Genomic DNA, 18195 nt, shown 5'->3' with positions numbered 1-18195 from the left:
AGACGCCCATACGGTCTTACCACCACACGTGCTTTTGATCAGAGAAACAAAGCGTTAGTAACGCAACAGCTTGTATTATTCGACGCGCACAGCTGTGATTATACGCACATCGACATTGTCTCACACGAACACTGAAAACCCAGCCCTCGGCGAGACGGCGACGGCTGACGGACGCGTCACGTCGGTCACGTAACTATGTACCTAATTTGTAGCCTACGACCAGTCCGACAGAGCGCCCCCGTAACAACATTCGACCAGCCCGGGCCGACGGCGGAGAATAGACAGAGGGAAACGTACATCCTCCTTGTGCGAAACGCCTGGATCAGGGCGCCTGTACAGACGTGAACTGACGGACCGGGGAGACTTGAGGCCAGGATATAAATTCAGTCGATGAATGTAGTGATGAAAGGAAACCAGGCCACCATTATTTGTTGGCTTTTACTTGAATTGAATCTTTGCACTATGGCAGGCTCGAAATTCAGTGTAAACAGTCGCGGTTAGTATACACGAGGCATGTCTGCACATACGCATAGGCTCGGTAAGCAAGGAGTACAGCATGCCACCAGTTCAACCTGTGGCAACGCGCTAACTGAAAGATAGAACTAGCACAAACCCAGCGTTACAATATAGTTGACGACCCTTCAGGCCGACCGTATATTTATGAGACACAAGTTCGTCGTACCTACTAACCATTGCAAGTACTAGAACCCAATGCGCAACATGCAACACCATTCCTTGAACCCAGGCTAAGAGAATGTCACATCCACGCCAGGCTATGGTCAGATCTACACCAATTTGTCCTTCCATCTCGGAGTTCATATTTATTTGAATAACAAGCAATAGTATAAATTTTGTGGCTTAACAACTCCATGAAAGAGCGCAGTTAAAGAATATCTACAATGATAGTGTTATGGAATAGCATAATCATGCTTTTCGAAGTATTCACGTCAACGAAGAATTGAAAACATTGTTCACCACGCAGTGTCCTGAAATCCTCGGCTACTGAAGGGTATAACCGAGTGGCAAAGTCATCGGCCCTCTCAACACGACACAGGAGATAGAGCGAACCACGATACAGCACATGTCACACTGGGCCCTGCTTCCGAGAGAAAGCGCACGTCGAGAATCAGCCACTCGAAAACTTTGGTTACGCTCGTCTTTTGCATTCGCATCCATATCCCACCGTCATCTCAATACATTACCATTTGCTGGTCCTTCTCAGACCCACAAACCTCACATCGAGCGCTACATATACAGAATGCCACTAGTCGCAGACCTATCTCAAGCGGGAGCAGGGATACATCCAACACCGGGAGCACACTGGAAACAGGAGAACAGTCGCCATAGGCCCCGGATACGGCTCCATCACGAGCCACACTCACCGCCCATTATGTACAGCAGTAGCCACCGGAGCTCGCCAAAGCAACATTAAAAACCACACGAGAAAATTTAATGGAGCGGCGTACAAAAATACGGTAATGGGTAACCATGGTCTTCTAGAAGTCAGCTAGTTCCTTTTCTGGTAGTAACTACAACAAACGGACACAGGAAACCCGGTCCCCGGGCGGCGCATCGATTTGGCATCGGGTTACCATAGGTCGGCTGCCGACGTCACAGGAGCGCAGCCACCACGCCGGACCTGAGGCAATGCGCCGTACGTAACCCACCACCAAACGTCGGCCGGTCGCTCATAGGAGAGTTGGGCCGCCAATTCAAACAGCGCATAGGAGACCCGAACCGCCCAGTACGACACTAGACAGTCGGGTTCAACAAAGTACCCGGGCCGTCCATTTCAGGCCATACAAGAGGCCAGAACCATGCGGTCTGTTGATTCTGAACCGTACGGTCCGGCGGCATATATAGGATACCCGAACCGTTCAGCCCGACAGCACACAGGAGACCCGAGGTATCGGGCTCAGAAGTCCGCTAATGCACCATAGACCACGCAACCAGTGCCTCCTTCGCAAAGTACTCACCGGTAAACTGAAAGAATGACTCGCTCACTATGTCTGCCTCATAGTGATTACATTCCCTTACCCTAAAATACGCCCACCGCCCGCGGTGCGGAGACCGAAGGTTGTATCAGCTCACCCAGAAAACCTCACCCCTGGGCACCGCCGCGCCCCACGAACCCCGCCTAAAGGGCTCGCACGGGTCGCTCCCCGCACAGGCAGACGGCCGGCCGGGTAGGCAGACGGCAGTAGCTAGTCGGGCGGAGGCTGCCGTCTTCCCTATATCGAGTTCATTGAGGAGGAGTGTGAGGGCGCCGCGCCGGAGCCGGACGCCGGCGGGCCGGGCGCTGCCGAGCCGGGGGTGGTGGCTGTCGGCTGCCCGGGTGTCTCCTCCAGCGAGTGCTGCAGGGCCACCGGTGTGAGCCACTCCTTGGGCAGACAGCGCTCCAGGAACGGCACCATGGCGCTGACCGAGGCCAGCCGGTTCACCCACGAGGGGATCTCGCGGCCCGTCAGCAGCTGCGGGCGACAGGACGGCGTCAGAGCGAGGTTAGAGGGCGGCGAGACAGATAGAGGGGTTAGACGGCTGTCAGAGATCGAGTCAGTAACCTGTCAATTACCAGAGATGCCTGCATGAGCAAGTAAGGATCGCAACCAGTTTTTTCCCGTTGCACTCAGTATCGTTATCCGTTTGCAAAGTGTATTTACTCCGTTAATGTACCCCGGTAAGTGCCTGATATCGCCACTTCTTATACAAAGTATAGTAGAGCGTGTAATACTGTCTGATAACATGGAGATTGGAGGGTGCTTTCTACCAATACTTTTTTCTAACTATCCCCAGCCCCGAAAGCTAATCCAGAACTGCCAAGGAAGCCAAAATGTGTCAGTTCAGTTCACACTGAAACTCAGCAGCCACGCTTAGACGTCAACGAACGAAACATTAGGGCTTCCGCGTCAAAACGCGTCTCCGTGGTCGACACTCGACTGAATGGGAAAGGGGCCTGACCCAGTGACGTAAAACAAACACTGAGTTGCGATATCGATCGATCCCTTACCTGTGACAGATTGGATGTGAAGTGGTTGCAGTTTTTGTTGATAAGATGATATCGGTCACCGCGAAAGTCCTTGCCCATTTCCTCGATGATTCGATCCAAGTCGTCTCTGGTGAAGTCCGTGTACCCTAAATGTATAGATTGTCTGCAAATGACAAGAGTATTGTCAGCGTAAACGGTAAACATCACGGTAGTATACTACTAAGAGCAACTGTGAAGTTAACCACTGCTCCTTGAACAAAATAGTCTGGATATATAGGAGTCTAAAGTCTGGATTAAGATTTAAAATATGCTCACAAATAAACACCACTTTAAATGTCAAACATCTATGGCCTGTATGGGTCATGAAACCTTTAACACTATACCAAAGGGTCGATGGGTGATAGAGAGGGACGATGACCCAGAAATAAGAAGAGCGTAAATAGCGTAGTAAATGACCCCTGGGGTTTGGTCAGTCCATCTCTCAACAGGTGCGGATAGCGAGTCAAAATGGCGATCAGCCGCTGGCGGAACCTACTTGAACTTGAACTGTTCACCGAGGTCGTCCGCGTCCCTGGGTCGTATGGTGAACACCCCCGAGAACGGGAACGGGTGGCCGCCGTACGCATACTCTGCGGCGAGAGGAAGGGCGAACGGTCAGACATACGGTGACGAGGGAACAGACTCGTATAGACTGGTGTCAGCAGGTGACACACTGGTCATACGCCAGACGACGTGGCAACTGAGTCCAATCTGGCCCTGGTACCTATGTCAGATAGGGATTGGGATAAGTGCGGTCTAAAAAATCCACAGAGTTAACCGCGGTAAAAGTATCCCACGTTCAATAACTACGCGCATTTAGGTTACTTTCAGTTTGACAACGCCCATAAACATTCGTTTCCACTCAACAGTAGCCTATAAGTTCCAACTCACCAAAACCGTAGATCTCTAGGCCGGAGTGAAAGACGCCGAACCCGATGTTCGAGGTATACTCGTTTATCCAGTACTGCAAAAGAGGACGATATATGAGCAAAATAACCACAAGCAATCATGATTACACGTAAGGTGATATCATGATCATGAAATAATGAACTTTGATTCGTCCTTCCTGGGGTCTAGTGGATAATGTTCATACCATTTACGACATCCAGGGGCAGCAATTTTGAAGCTGCAATGGTGAACAAAATAGTTCGCTAAAATATTATTTCCCTGTAAATGCTACTACGCTTACGTTTATATAAAGGTGTCTTTGATAGTATCACATATCTCCTTTAATCAGTTGCAAACTGCACAGGTCAGAGCTCCACCGCCAGCAGCCGTGTCTCACTCACCATGTCATAAACATTGAGAATGACCGGCTCTCGCGCCATGCCGCCGGGCACAGAGAGGTCGTCCGACAGATCCTGCTGATATCCCAAACAGCTGGGAAACGTCATCCGACAAAAATCTCCGAGACCGCTAGACATCTACTGCAGGCATTCCATACATCCTGAAACAATCATACACAAGGAGTTGAATCATAGTCATGGAAACAAAGGGAAAACAAATGTGACAAGGACTAAGCAGTGTGATGGCACCAGTACACTGCTCACCAATCCCATTGATCGTTTTGTTTGTTTTGTTGGGAGCACGCTCTTCTGGACTGAAAAGGCCATTGCAGAGCTATTTGGGATGATAATATAGGGTCGAGACTGGAGACATTAGGCTGTGGTCTGTGTGGACCACCGACGGCACGCCGCAGCCCGCAGCGGCAGAGTCCGAAACGGTTGGACGGGAGCAGCGCCGCAGAGTCGATGGTTCTTCAGCGACTTCGACTCTGATGGTGGCTTCCCAATATCGACTGCAGACAGAACTGTCAACTCTGATCTGGCTCTGACTTTGCAGCCCTGGCAGGTCTGCAGAGTTAATGGATTTTTGGTGACTCTGGCTCTGACTTGGAACTCAGAGCTGTCGACTCTGACCAGCTTCATTGCTCCACATCTGACCCCATAGCCCTAATCAGGAGTAAGCCATTGCCTGCCTTATCACTCTATCCAATGGTTACCCTGGATAGATTGTAGATCAACCAAGATCTTGCCTTCACTACTGGTTGTCTGGTGGGGTGACTGCCAACATGGAAAGGGTAAAAAGAGCAGGGATGTGGATGGGTTGGTCCTGAGGTCTGTGGAAGGTCAGATGGTTGCCACAACAGTAAGGACAGATGAATTGATCATGAGATTGATCAAAAATCCTTTTGATATTCTTAACCCGCGCACCGACGGGGGTCTGCGCCAACTTCGCACCGACGCACAGTGGGGATTTTTCCGATCTAGCACGTATTTATTCGTAGAGGGCAAACCATAGGTAGAATTGTAGCCAGATTGTGCACAGATGTTGGCTGGTGTGTCCTGGTGAGAATTTTACCTGTAAATGTGCATAATCAACATAGTATAGGGGGTTCAATTGGACCCCCCGCTCAGCCGTTTGGCCCCTGATCAAGCTAGAGCTTCGCGGAAAAGTCAAGCGTGCTGCCTATGACGAAATTAGGCCGAATATATCCAATTTCAAAGTCCAAGGTCATAAATAAGCTGACTTTCCAAGTCAGTTTAATGACCCAACTAAAGTTGGGAAATCGAGACCTCTTGAAACTTCGCAAAGTTAGGGTGTTACGGGGTATTTTGGGGTGCTGATCACGAATTTCGTGTTAGTTTTGATCACAGACGATGTCTTTATGCATTTAGGCCAGGTCGGGTCAGGTCAGGTTAGATCAATTAGTAGGCGTCCTGCCGGCCATCCATAGAAGTGTCACCTACTACTGATAGCTTCGTAACATGGAACGAAGGCACTAGAACTACTTCGTAAATATTCAAATGGCTGCTAAAATCTAAATCAGCACCAAAAACTACCCTAGAAACAAGTAAAACTCGAAAAAGTGAACCAAGGTCATCAAAAGGTCAATGACCTTGACTTGACCTTCACGTGACCTTGACAACCACCATTATGCATGACACCAACATCATTTCACATATTTGAACGTTTAAAACCACAAAAAGACTGGAAACCGCGGATAATGTGAGCTGGCATACGCCGAATCGCGATTCCGGCCAAACATGGTCTCGAGAAATATGCCACAGGTCAAAGGTCAGTTGGGTCAGAGTCATGAAATTTTTAGGTTAGATGTAAAATTGATGATCTCGTGGGTACCGAAAGTTTCGGCGCGATCGGCCGCTTTTTGCGCGAGTAATTTGCGGAAAACCATGGGGTTTTATCCGACCCCTTCCCCTTCCCCCTCCCCACAAGTGCGATGGTTAATAAGGTTACGGTATGTATAATTTACGCTTGTCATCCTATTCCTAATGAATGTGTCTCAGAAAATATGCATCATATAGATCACGAAGTAAAATTATTCGCCTATGTCCGGAACATACCTATATCGTGCTGCTTGCCCTAGCGCTCCTCGAGTGGGGTGTTAAGATACTCTAATGTGAATATTCCGTGTTCAGGCAAGTTTCGGCAGCCAAACTAGGCGTTGTCTTGTGCAGAAGAAAGTGGCGAATTCGATAGGATATATTTCGGAGTGGAAAAGTGTGGAGAACATTGTTGATTTCCTACATTTATTTATAATACCATTCCTTCAACATGGTGTCTGTAAGTTTTTTTTGTAAAGGGCATTTTTGTGACCTTAGTAAGGTTGTGGCATACTTTCTGTTTGCCATTCCATTCCTAATAAAGGTGCCTTTCAGACGATATGCAACTTTAAGACCTCGCAAGATTAAAACCAACAGGACAGGACAATGAAATTGAGCTATACATTCGGGCCTTGCTGAGCCCATTGAGTAATCACGCATGAGTGTGAACTTTGGGCGCATTTTTCCTAGTTTTGCTGTGGACATACAGATAAAACAATGCCATATATGAAAATTCAGACATTTCTTAGCCCTACTAACACAAAAAATAAACCAAAATCAAAAAAATATTTTTTGAATTAATAGGCGCTAGATCGGAAAAATCCCCACTGTGCGACGGGGGGGGGGGGGCGGATGACCGCCCCCCCCCTGAGATCTCGAGAACGCAGCAAGATAGCGACAAGCGGTAAACGGCATCGGATACGCACGGTCAAGATCTACAATTTTTACTGAGGTCATTTTCAGGTCAGGTCAAAGATGACGTCACAGGGGTCGAAAAAGTCAAAATGGCGGCGCTAGATATGGAGAGAGTTTTTCTCGAATAACTTTCGAATTAGTCAAGATAGGAACAAACTAAGGGCATCATCGTGATCCTCTCGTCAATCTGCATCGAATGATATATATGTTGACCTCGAAAGGTCAAGGTCAAAGGTTGACCTCAGGTCACGTGACCTCGAGGTCATCATGTATATCATTCGATGCGTCTTGACGAGCTGAACACAATGCGACCATCCACGCGTCTGTATCTTGTTCCTGTACGGAGTTATTGGCCAAAAACCTTTGGTGACCTTTAATGACGTCACATGACCTCACAGCCGCCCAACAGCAAAACAGACCTCAAGGTAGTGAAGGTTGATCGTATATGAAGTCATGTATGGTATATGGGGCCATTCCGACCCGTTTTAGTGGTAAAAACAGGGAGTTGATTTTTCCCCCATTGACTTATAATGGGGAGGTCGCGAAATTGACCTGACCTTAGGTCACCGATATCAAAATTCCGAGATATACAAATTGTAGCTACTAATGACCTAATAACATCCTGCGACTTTCAAAGGCCTCCGACATCTACTGTAGCTCTGGCACGGTGACAAAGTTGCAAAAAAAGTGACTTGAGGTTGGGTCATTCAAAGTGACCTGGTGACCTGACCTTGAAAGGTAGGAGGTTCAAACTTGCACACCATGTGTAAAATTGATGATGAAATAGTCGTACCAAATTTCGCGGCGCAAACCTCAGGGGGGGGGGGCAGATATCCGCCCCCCCCCGTCGGTGCGCGGGTTAATGATGTTACTTCATACTTCATAGTTCATTACTTCCTTTACTTTTTGCAAAGTTAGGCCTTTTGGGTCTACTAAGACCTTTGCAGAGCTGAGTAGATGATGGTACTTAGAAAGACACATAATGGCCTGGCTAGTTACTCTTGTATGCCACTGGGGTTGAGCCTGTCATGTAGACACTGAGCAGGCCAGTAGCCCAGCCACACAGAACTGCTAACAGAGCACCACACCTGAGCCCTGTTCAAGTGCTCTGCGGCCGCCGCGGCTCCCGCGGCCGGGAGGCGGAGCCTAATTTCGGTTAGGTTGAACACCCTCGCGGCTGCGGCCGCTGCGGCCGGCGACGAGAATGGCACGGTGGTTTTGAAAGGAGATGCTGATCAAAATTTTGTGCATAATTGCTTTATAATGGCTTTATTACTTCAATTAGTACCTTTTTGAAGCAATTATTCCTTAACAACATAATAAAATCAACCGAAACAAAGAGCGAAATCCGCAATGCTTTGTCTCACGCGTGCAGTTTATGTCGAAGCTTCCCTGCGGTCGCTCCCGAGCGACCGCGGGAGCCGCAGGAAGAGCTACGCATTACCCAGAATGCTGCTCTCGCCTGATTGGCCGCCAGCTAAGCTCCGCCTTTTTGGCCGCGGGAGCCGCGGCGGCCGCAGACACTTGAACAGGGCCCTGGACATGCCCCTGAGCCCTGAGGACCTACTCATGCTGGATAATGGTGACCATCAAATCCAGAATTGAGAGCAGGCCGGGGTTTCAAGTGTGGAAGATAAGAATTTGACTATCTTGAGGATGCAGAATTCAAAGAGAGAATAACCTCCTCCTTCTTTGTGAATGTATAAATAATAAATTGCTACATTAGGTATTATCTTACTATGATATAGTTGGCATTTACCAATCTGTGACAAGTGCACAGTTAATTTTGTAGAACGGCCCAGCCAGGGACCATTAAACTGCATCATCCTGCAGTTGCACGCAGCACTCCCCTGGGTATCTACATCAGCATGCTAAAAAGTTCCAGATGTTAGAGCATTCAATTTGGATTTGAACTTTGGAAGTTCACACTTCAAAACCATCTAAAGATTTGGCCATTTACTGGTCAGCCCTGATCACTGATATGTCTCTTCTATGCCATTATTGTTTCGGGGGTGTCATAACATCACTGCAATTAAGAACAATATGAGATGACACTGGGGCCCAAAAATCTTAGAATGCAATGTCTATCTTGATCTACCTCACACTTCACGGTGAAACCAGATGATGTCACCAATCAACCACCCGCACTAGCCTGCAACACACTGGCTCAGTTGGGCAAACTAGACCTTTGGAATCAAAATATGGAGGCATCAAAAGATTGATTCCTTTTGGGCATAAATGCAGACCATTTCTAACTAACCAATCACATAAAAATAAGAGAGTGTTTCAAGAAGGAGCATGCCTGATCTTGAACAGAAATGCTTGAACTATCTCCTAAGCAAAATAATATTGCTCCTATCATAACAATTCGAATTCTATAGGTAGTGAAAGGCAATCAAGGAATTGATTCACTTTAAACAGATAATCATAATATTGATTCCCCGTCAGCTGGCTAATCATTATTTTGATTCACAGGTAATGTTAACAGATAGGCAACAATGACTTGCAAGAATACAGCACTTATCTTGCTATTATTCTCATTTAGTGGTATCCTCAGCACCACAACTGATACCTATAGCATTGTTGTGCTTGACCTTCACTACATTTGATAACAATTCACAATTTTTAAATGTCAAGAATACAAAAACTGAAGCAACAGGTAAAAACCATATAAATAATATAAAAGCACTACAAGAATGATAATTAGGGGTTAAAAAAATTCATTTTGCCATTTTACACAAATACTGATTGGTTAGTATGTGATTCATGATCAGTGGCGTATCCAAGGGGGGACCCTGGGGGTCCTAGGATCCCCCCTGGAGCAAAAAAAAAATTTTTTTTTACTTGAAAAAAAAATTGAAAACACTTTGAGGGCCCTTTTCACCACTTACATTTTTTTTACATAATGAAAAGTATCAATTACATTTTTAGGGACCCTTTTAGGACTATCAGAGGACCCCTTTAGGCCAACGAGGGACCTTGTAGAGTAAATTAAGGGCCCTTTACAACGAACAGGACCTTCTCAGGCACACAGAGGGCCCCCTCAGGCACTCAGAGGGCCCTCTCAGGCTCTCAGAGGGCCCTCTCAAGCACTCAGAGGGCCCTCTCAGGCCCGAGGGCCCTCTCAGACATCTCGAAGAGGTCGAAAGGAGCCCTCTGAGCTCAAAGAGGGCCCTCTGAGATAAAAAAGGGCCCTCGGATGCAACAGAGGGCCCTACAGTGCAACAATAGAGCCCCCTGTGGTCACCAAAGGGCCCTCTGAGACGAATAGGGGGTCGTTTTAGGCAAACAGAGGGCCCTTTGAGGCAAACAGAGAGCCCTCTGAAGGGGCGAATAAAGGGACCCTCTGAGACGAACGGGGGCCAGAGCCCAGAGGGCCCTCTCAGGCACTCAGAGGGCTCTCTCAGACACTCAGAGGGCCCTCTCAGGCACTCAGAGGGCCCTCTCAAGCACTCAGAGGGCCCTCTCAGGCACTCAGAGGGCCCTCTCAGGCACTCAGAGGGCCCTCTCAGGCACTCAGAGGGCCCTCTCAGGCACTCAGAGGGCCCTCTCAGGCACTCAGAGGGCCCTCTCAGGCACTCAGAGGGCCCTCTCAGGCACTCAGAGGGCCCTCTTAGGCCCGAGGGCCCTCTCAGACATCTCGAATAGGTCGAAAAGAGCCCTCTGAGGTCAAAGAGGGTCCTCTGAGATAAAAAAGGGCCCTCGGAGGCAACAGAGGGCCCTGCAATGCAACAATAGAGCCTCCTGTGGTCACCAAAGGGCCCTCTGAGGCGAATAGGGGGTCCTTTCAGGCAAACAGAGGGCCCTTTGAGGCAAACAGAGGGGCCTCTGAAGGGGCGAATAAAGGGACCCTCTGAGACGAACGGGGGCCAGAGCCCAGAGGGCCCTCTCAGGCACTCAGAGGGCCCTCTCAGGTACACAGAGGGCCCTATCAGGCACACAGAGGGCCCTCTCAGGCTCACAGAGGGCCCTCTCAGGCACACATAGGGCCCCTCAGGCACACAGAGGGCCCTCTCAGGTACACATATGGTCCTCTGAGACACACAGAGGGCCCTCTCAGGTACACAGAGGGCCCTCTCAGTCTCACAGAGGGCCCTCTCAGGCACACATAGGGCCCCCTCAGGCACACAGAGGGCCCTCTCAGGCAAACAGAGGGCCCTCTCAGGCAAACAGAGGGCCCTCTCAGGTACACAGAGGGCCCTTTCAGGCACACAGAGGGCCCTCTAAAACACACGGAGGGCCCTCTCAGCTACACAGAGGGCCCTTTCAGGCACATAGAGGGCCCTCTCAAACACACAAAGGGTCCTCTCAGGTACACAGGAGGCCCTCTCAGGCACACAAAGGCCCTCTGAGACACACAAAGGGCCCTCTCAGACACACAGAGGGCCCTCTCAGGTACACATATGGTCCTCTGAGACACACAGAGGGCCCTCTCAGCCACACGGAGGACCCTCTCAGGTACACATAGGGCCCCCTCAAGCACACAGAGGGCCCTCTCAGGCAAACTACACAGAGGGCCCTTTCAGGCACACAGTGGGCCCTCTCAAACACCAAGTGGGCCCTCTCAGGTACTCAGGGGGCCCTCCCAGGCACACAAAGGGTCCGCTAAGACCAGCAGAGGGCCTGGTAAGACGAACAGAAGGGCCTCTGAGGTACGAGGGTCAATTTCAGGCCACAAGGTACCCTATGAGGCCACCAGACGGCCCTCTTAGATCAAAGATGGTCCCTGGAGGTCACCAGAGGGCCCTCTGAGGTGAACAAAGGGCCCTCACAGCCACCTCAAAGAGGGCCCTCTGAGATCGAAGAGGTCAAAGAGATCAAAGAGGGCCCTCTAAGGCGAATGGAGGGCCTTCAAAGGCCACAAAGTGCCCTCTCAGGCCACTGGAGAGCCTTCTGAGGTGATATGATGCTATGTCAGACCACCATGAGCCCTATGAGGTCATCAGGCCCTCTGAGATCAAAGAGGGTCCTTGGAAGTCATCGGAGGACCCCTTGAGGCCCCTTGAGGCGAACAAAGGCCAGAGGGCCCCCTTAGACACCACAAAGAAGTAAAAAAGATCCCTCTGAGTTCAAAGACAGCTCTCTGAGATGTAATAGGGCCATTTGAGGCCTCTGAGGGCCCTCTGATGCCACAGAGAGGCGCCCGCTGATACCAAAATAGGGTCCTCTGAAGTCTGAAGCCACCAGAGGGCCCTCTGAGGCGAATAGCGGGTCCTCACATCCACTTCAAAGAGGGCCCTCTGAAAATCAACTGGCCCTCGGAGTCAGTGTCCCAAAATTGTATTTTGGCTTGGGTGTCAGAGGGGGAAATAGGTCACCCAAAAGGGGGATAAGAGTGGACAATTGTCAGTCACAGGGCAGCCGGAGCCCTCTGAGAAGGTCACTTGAGCCTTACACCAGAGGGCCCTCTGAGGTGATATGAAGGCTATGTCAGGCCACTATGGGCTCTATGAGGTCAGCAGGCACTCTGAGGTAAAGACTGGCCCTCTGAGGGGAACAGAGGGCCCTTTAGGACAATCAGAGGACTTTTTAGGCCAACTAGGGGCCTTAAGAGGTCAACAAAGGGCCCTTTGGGACACAAACAGGGCCTCTCAGGCCACCAGGGGCCTCATGTATTAGACAAACATACGGCCATCTGAAGTAAAAGAGGACCTTTTGAGGTAAACAAGGGCCCCTGGAGAGAAAACAAAGGGCCCTTTCAGGTACCCAGAAGGTCCATGGAGGCCACTAGAGTGCCCTTTGAGGCCAGTGATGGTCTGCAGAGGCCATCAGAGGGTCCCTCTGAGGGTAACAGAGGGTCCTTAAGACGACCAGAGGCCCCCTTGAAAATGCAGGTGTCACAAGGCCCGGTTTGCATCAAAGGTCAGGTAGGTATGCCCAGTTTTGGCTCTCTGTTGCCGACGTGTTCCGAGCTGTCGCAAAAAAAAAAAACGATGTGGTGGCACCCACCCTCCCACTCGGCCGGCCAGGGTCCTTCTAACCAGGGATGCGGAGCCGTGGAAATTTCAGACGTCTCCGGCTCCAGCTCTGGAGAAAAAAATCTGATTCGGCTGCGGCTCCGGCTCCGAGTAAAATGGTTCGGCTCCGGCTGCTCCGGCTCCAATACTCAGTACATCCTCTATACAATTAAATACGGGTGGAAGAGAAAAGATGAAGGATTGGTTCACGTTGCTTCTGTATTTGCATAACAAGGCTATTTTGAATACCACATGTTTTACTGCCTTGTACTGTCAAACCGAACTATGCAGGTCAATAATTTTTTCCTCTTCAAAAAAGCAGCCGGAGTCGCCGCCTTTTTGGACGGCTCCGGCTCCAGCTCCGGCTCCACACCCCTGCTTCTAACTCGGCTTCTGAGCCACGTACCAGCACGCCAAAGGCAGCGTTCGAAAGGACGCAAACAATAATGACGAAATTACTCTGGTCACTTTTTAGATCAGGTCAAAGGTCAGTTCACATAGGTCATCCAAGGCTAAATTTCGCCAATTTTCTGGTCCAATTTCGACAATTTTCAACAAGCCACCGCATCACTCGGAAATGAATGCCGTGCCGGGGAAAAGCGTACTTAATAGCTCTTTTAACCCGCGCCGGGCCGGTGCAGTGCTCTGAGATTCCGCGACGGGCCGGAAGGGGGGTGTGTCTGAACACCCCCCCCCCATTCTAACTCGGCTCCTGGGCCACGTAGCGACACGCGAAAAGCGGCAATCGAAAGAACGTCCAAAATGAGGACGAAAACACTAAGGTCATTTTTTGGGTCAGGTCAAAGGTCAGGTCACCAGGGGTCACCAAAGGTAAAATGTTGACTATTTCAACATTTTGAAAACTGCCAACGACTATCTCGGGAACCGATAGAGCTACAGCGCCAGAGAAAATGGCATTCAACAGCCCTTTTACAGACTTTTCTGATAAATGTTCTCAGATTTGACCTCAGGTCAACGGTTTAGCCTCCAGAGGGCAAAAACTCCAAAAATAGCCGTTTTTACGAACAGCGTTTTTTCGGCAAAGCGTTTTTCGAAAAACTTTTGACTCAAAAGAGTCATGACATTAATTTTGCCAGCATCGTGTTCCTCTCGTAGAGACGCGTCGAATGAACTATAATTGGACCTTGAAAGGTCAACTTGAAAATTTGACCTCAGGTCAAGGTCATGACCTGACCGGAAAAAAGGTCATGTTGCATATCAGTCGATCCGCAACGTCGATTCGAACACATCTAAGGCGTTTTCAGCGCTCTAGCACGCCTCTATCAGAAGTTATTGGCGAAAAACTGTTAGATTCTGTTCGTGACCTGAGATGACCTCGGGGACATAACGAGGGGTTACAGTTGCCATTTTCCGATTCAGTGTGCCAATTTTACTTACATCTCGATGTTAGAGAGTGTCTAGAATAGCGTTCGTGCAAAACAGACGCTTTTCAATTTTCTCCCATTGACTGATAGGTAATGGAGAGGCCGCGATATTGACCTGACCTTAGGTCACCGATATCAAAATTCCGAGATAAACATTTTATAGATAATGTTGCTCTTATCAATCGCTGAAAGTTTCAAGGCAATCGATCAATCGGTGTAGCTATGACGAGCATTCTTATTTTTTCTGAGGTGAGGTCACTTGGCGTGACCTGGTGACCTGACCTAAGGCGACCTGGGTCTGAAATTTTCACAACATGTGCGAAAATAATGCACAAACAGGTGTGCCAAAAACGGCGGCGCCGTTTTTGAGATATTAGCGAAAAACCGCAGAGGGGTGTTCAAACACCCCCGGCCCGGCGCGGGCTAACACCCGTTTCGCCGTTTCCATCCTCAGGACATTCAAATCCTTCTCCTCCATGCCGCAACCCATGATCCAGGCTGGACCTGGACGGGCAACTTTATGCCATGCGGGCGGCTCCCATTGGAGCGCACTGCAGCTCCTAAGGAAGCACACTCGTAACCGGGTGCAGTGAGCACTTGGGGGGCTGGTCGGCCTGTCCTGTTGGACAGGCTCAGCCCCGGTGACTCACCAAGGTGCCCGCCCAGACCAATGTCTCCCTCAATTCCTATCATCCTTCCGGTCCTGAAATGGTCTGGTCAGACCGAAAGGGCATAGCCCAACAAAACAAACAAAACTCTTTTGACACTCTTTCTGTAATTTGTGCTCAGATTTGACCTAGGGTCAACGCTCCAGCCTGGGCCCAACCCAAGGCGGGGCTAAACTGTGCTCAGATTTGACATAGGCCTGTTAATTGTACACCTTTTATCTCGGAACATTTTTATGTTTCTACAGCTCTGTAGGGCTGACAGCTCTTCCTGCGAAACCTTTTTTGGGTCGAAAATGGCAGAACATGACGTCATTTGCGGCCAACCTATTATAGCCTCTGGAAAAAAATTGGTCACAATGTGTAAAATGGATGCCCGTAGAGGTCCTGAAAGTTTGGTGGGGATATCTGCAGTCATTTAGGAGATAGCTACAGAAGAGGACAGGGGGCCGTTTCGCCCCCCCCCCCAACGGGACGCGGGTTGAACGCCCTTTCAACTCAGGCTACAAGGGCCCTTTTGCCACTGAAGGGCCCTTTCAACCCAGTCAGTCAAGGGCCCTTTTGACTGCGGATCCCCCCTGAGAGAAATCCTAGATACGCCACTGTTCATGATACAAAAATAACATACAGTGTGATTTCCTCAAAACAGCTTTTACGTGATGGACAGTGGCTCTGTCTTTTTCCCATTCACAAGGCCAAAGGGACAATTTCTTAGCTTTGAGGTAACACTTTTTGCAAACCTACCACATTTTTCTACCTTTTAAAAGAAAAATCTCACCGTCATGGGCCTTTTTTCAACCGTAACGGTTCATTTGAAGTAAAAACCGTACCCAAATGAATCAAGAAATTGATTCCATGCCCATATTTGGTCATGGCTCCTCCCACCAGAATCAAATTATTGATGCCTCCATATTTTGATTCCAAAAGTCTAGTTTGCCCAACTGGGCTAGGCTGGAAATCTGCTCTAGCCCACACCAAATAAGACCCATAATTCTAATGAATAATGAAGGGGTAGCTTTGTTGTGATTTACTATCTATGACCAAAATATAAAGCATTAATCAATTTGAAATTAATGATCATGATAGAACGGTCAGTCCCGATTCGATCGCACTTTGCGTCACGCCTTATTGAAATGCTGTCACTGTGAGAGGAGGAAAAATATGAAAAATGATAACAATACATTGCTGAAATTAATTTTCATGCAACACAACACCAATTTGTACCCCACTAAAAACACTAACAAAGCAAACCAATCATCCGGACGTTCACAGAAACATTCCCCGCAGCTGACCATCAGTAAACAACACTGAGTTTCAATTATTGCGCAGCTGAGACGCAGCATAGAGATGCTAAATGACTGCAAGAATTTACAACTTACAAAGCTGGCATATTTGTAGCCACCACTGATTTTGACTAGACACAATCCTGTCAAATGTATTCATTCGACTAAGAATATTCTAATTATACTCGTCCTAATGCTGTAAGCATGGGTGGAGAACCTGCCCCGGCCACCCCGGCCGTGGCCGGGGTAACTCTCAGCGTACCCCGGCGCGGCCGGGGTAACTTTTCCACTCTTGTAAATCCTAAAAAGCTGTCTCAATACGAGAAAAGAAATCTCTCGCTCTTCGAATGTTGACTTCCATGAGCGTATTATTGCAAATCAGGTAGGTATTTATCATTTACTTAACTTGCCATAAGCTCCAACCCTAGGACCCGCGTGTGGTCGCCAATGCCAAGATTGCTCTCAAATCCTGTTCAGTTTCGAAAATTTGGCGCGCCTTCGGCGCACTTTTTCAAAACCAGTGCTTGACCTCACCACCTTCGACTGGCCTGCCACCAACCGCAACCATACCCGTTTATGAGCGTACCCGTCAGGGTGCTCATAAACACCGAGCGACGCGTCCGTCTGCTTCGAACTCGGACTGTTGTAACCGGAACGCGTATTCCGCGGAGTCCAACGCTCTATAGCGACTGAGCTGCGAGACCGGGACCGGTAAATATTCCTGGATTGACTCCCTGTTTGTCTTATAAGAGCCGCCCAACATTGAAAAAGGCTGCGTCCGTGGATGTCAGTGACCCATTTTAGTGTTTTGCTCTAATCTTTCAATTTTCTTTGTAAAGCTTCTACGAGGTGAGTTGTCTTTTTGTAACTATTTTGAGACACAAAAGAAAGCTGAAAACGCAATATTTACTCAAAATGGCATATTATATGGGGTATGGTGCGAAATTGCAGGTTTAAGTATACAAATCACTTAAAAGGAACTTGCCTTTTCAATCATTCCAAAAATGTTATGAATAAAATACGATGTCGAATACAACGCTCATCCTTGAACAATAACAAACACAACATCCATTGTTCAATTTCCATGGGTCAGAATCAGGGCTGCGGAGTCGGATTCGAAGTCGGTCGGAGTCGGCAGTTTTGCCCGGAGTCTGAGTCGGAGCTGGAGTCGCTGAAATCTTACCGACTCCGACTCCGGAGTTAGATTTAACACTGCATGGCTCAAAGTCATGCCTTGCACCTGGTTGCTTGACGATTTTTCTTTCGTTGACCTTTCAAAATCAGGTTTTGTTGAATGGAAGGACATACCCCTGTTTTGGACCAACGTTTTTATTGAAAAAGCTGAAGAAGGCTGCTGCGTCAAAACCTGTTTTTATTTTGCATGCTTTTTCAAAAGTACTCATTTGCAATACAAGGCCTTGGAGCGCGCAAAATTCCGTTTCAGCAAGATAAAAAACATCCAGCCTAAAATCTGATTTCATTAGGTATATGGATTCAACGAGCAATGCCTGGAGTCGGAGCTGGCGTCGGAGATGGAGTTGGAGTCGATTCGGAGTCACCTTAAAATCTATCGACTCCGCACTCCGCAGCCCTGTCAGAATAGCCCTGGTTGTTTATGACGATCGTTGACAACAACGTGAGCAATGAGCATATCGTCTTTCCGACTATCGGTCGCCGGCCGGGGTAACTTTTTCAAACATTCTCCACCCATGGCTGTAAGAGGTAAAAAAGCTGTTTTATATTTTCATCAAGGTACATAACATTAACAACACTATCTTTATTGTCTTATTTCCACCCAACTAAACTGACTAAATTGACCTGTCGTCTGCGCGGACATCTG

The 18195-nt window shown here is 48.7% G+C and overlaps 1 protein-coding gene across 10 annotated transcripts; it reads right to left on the bottom strand.

Annotated features, from left to right (window-relative positions):
- Positions 1-54: 54 nt before the first annotated feature.
- Positions 55-16397, bottom strand: LOC122392840 (deubiquitinase DESI2-like). 10 transcript variants are annotated; one of them, XM_043388154.1, is made up of 6 exons: positions 16315-16397; positions 4315-4472; positions 3917-3989; positions 3522-3615; positions 3008-3149; positions 55-2471 (listed from the first exon to the last, which is right to left on the bottom strand). In XM_043388154.1, the coding sequence occupies exons 2-6, from the start codon at positions 4447-4449 to the stop codon at positions 2232-2234; spliced, it is 684 nt and encodes a 227-aa protein (XP_043244089.1). In that variant the 5' UTR covers positions 4450-4472; positions 16315-16397; the 3' UTR covers positions 55-2231. The 10 variants fall into 10 exon arrangements, with proteins under 10 accessions (XP_043244089.1, XP_043244090.1, XP_043244094.1 ...); XM_043388155.1 differs by having other exon boundaries at positions 16365-16397; XM_043388159.1 differs by having other exon boundaries at positions 16349-16373.
- Positions 16398-18195: the final 1798 nt, after the last annotated feature.

This window comes from Amphibalanus amphitrite, unplaced genomic scaffold (genome assembly GCF_019059575.1).
Source record: "Amphibalanus amphitrite isolate SeventyFive unplaced genomic scaffold, NRLGWU_Aamphi_draft 000503F_arrow, whole genome shotgun sequence".
Lineage (NCBI taxonomy): Eukaryota > Metazoa > Arthropoda > Thecostraca > Balanomorpha > Balanidae > Amphibalanus > Amphibalanus amphitrite.
This window is presented reverse-complemented; position numbering and strand designations above follow the sequence as displayed.

Coding starts and splice junctions, on each gene's coding strand:
- LOC122392840 (XM_043388154.1), bottom strand. CDS start 4,449: ATGTCTAGCGGTCTCGGAGATTTTTGTCGGATGACGTTTCCCAGCTGT. Junction 3,990..4,314: donor TTCTCAATGTTTATGACATG/GTGAGTGAGACA, acceptor CCTCTTTTGCAG/TACTGGATAAACGAGTATAC. Junction 3,616..3,916: donor CCTAGAGATCTACGGTTTTG/GTGAGTTGGAAC, acceptor CTCTCGCCGCAG/AGTATGCGTACGGCGGCCAC.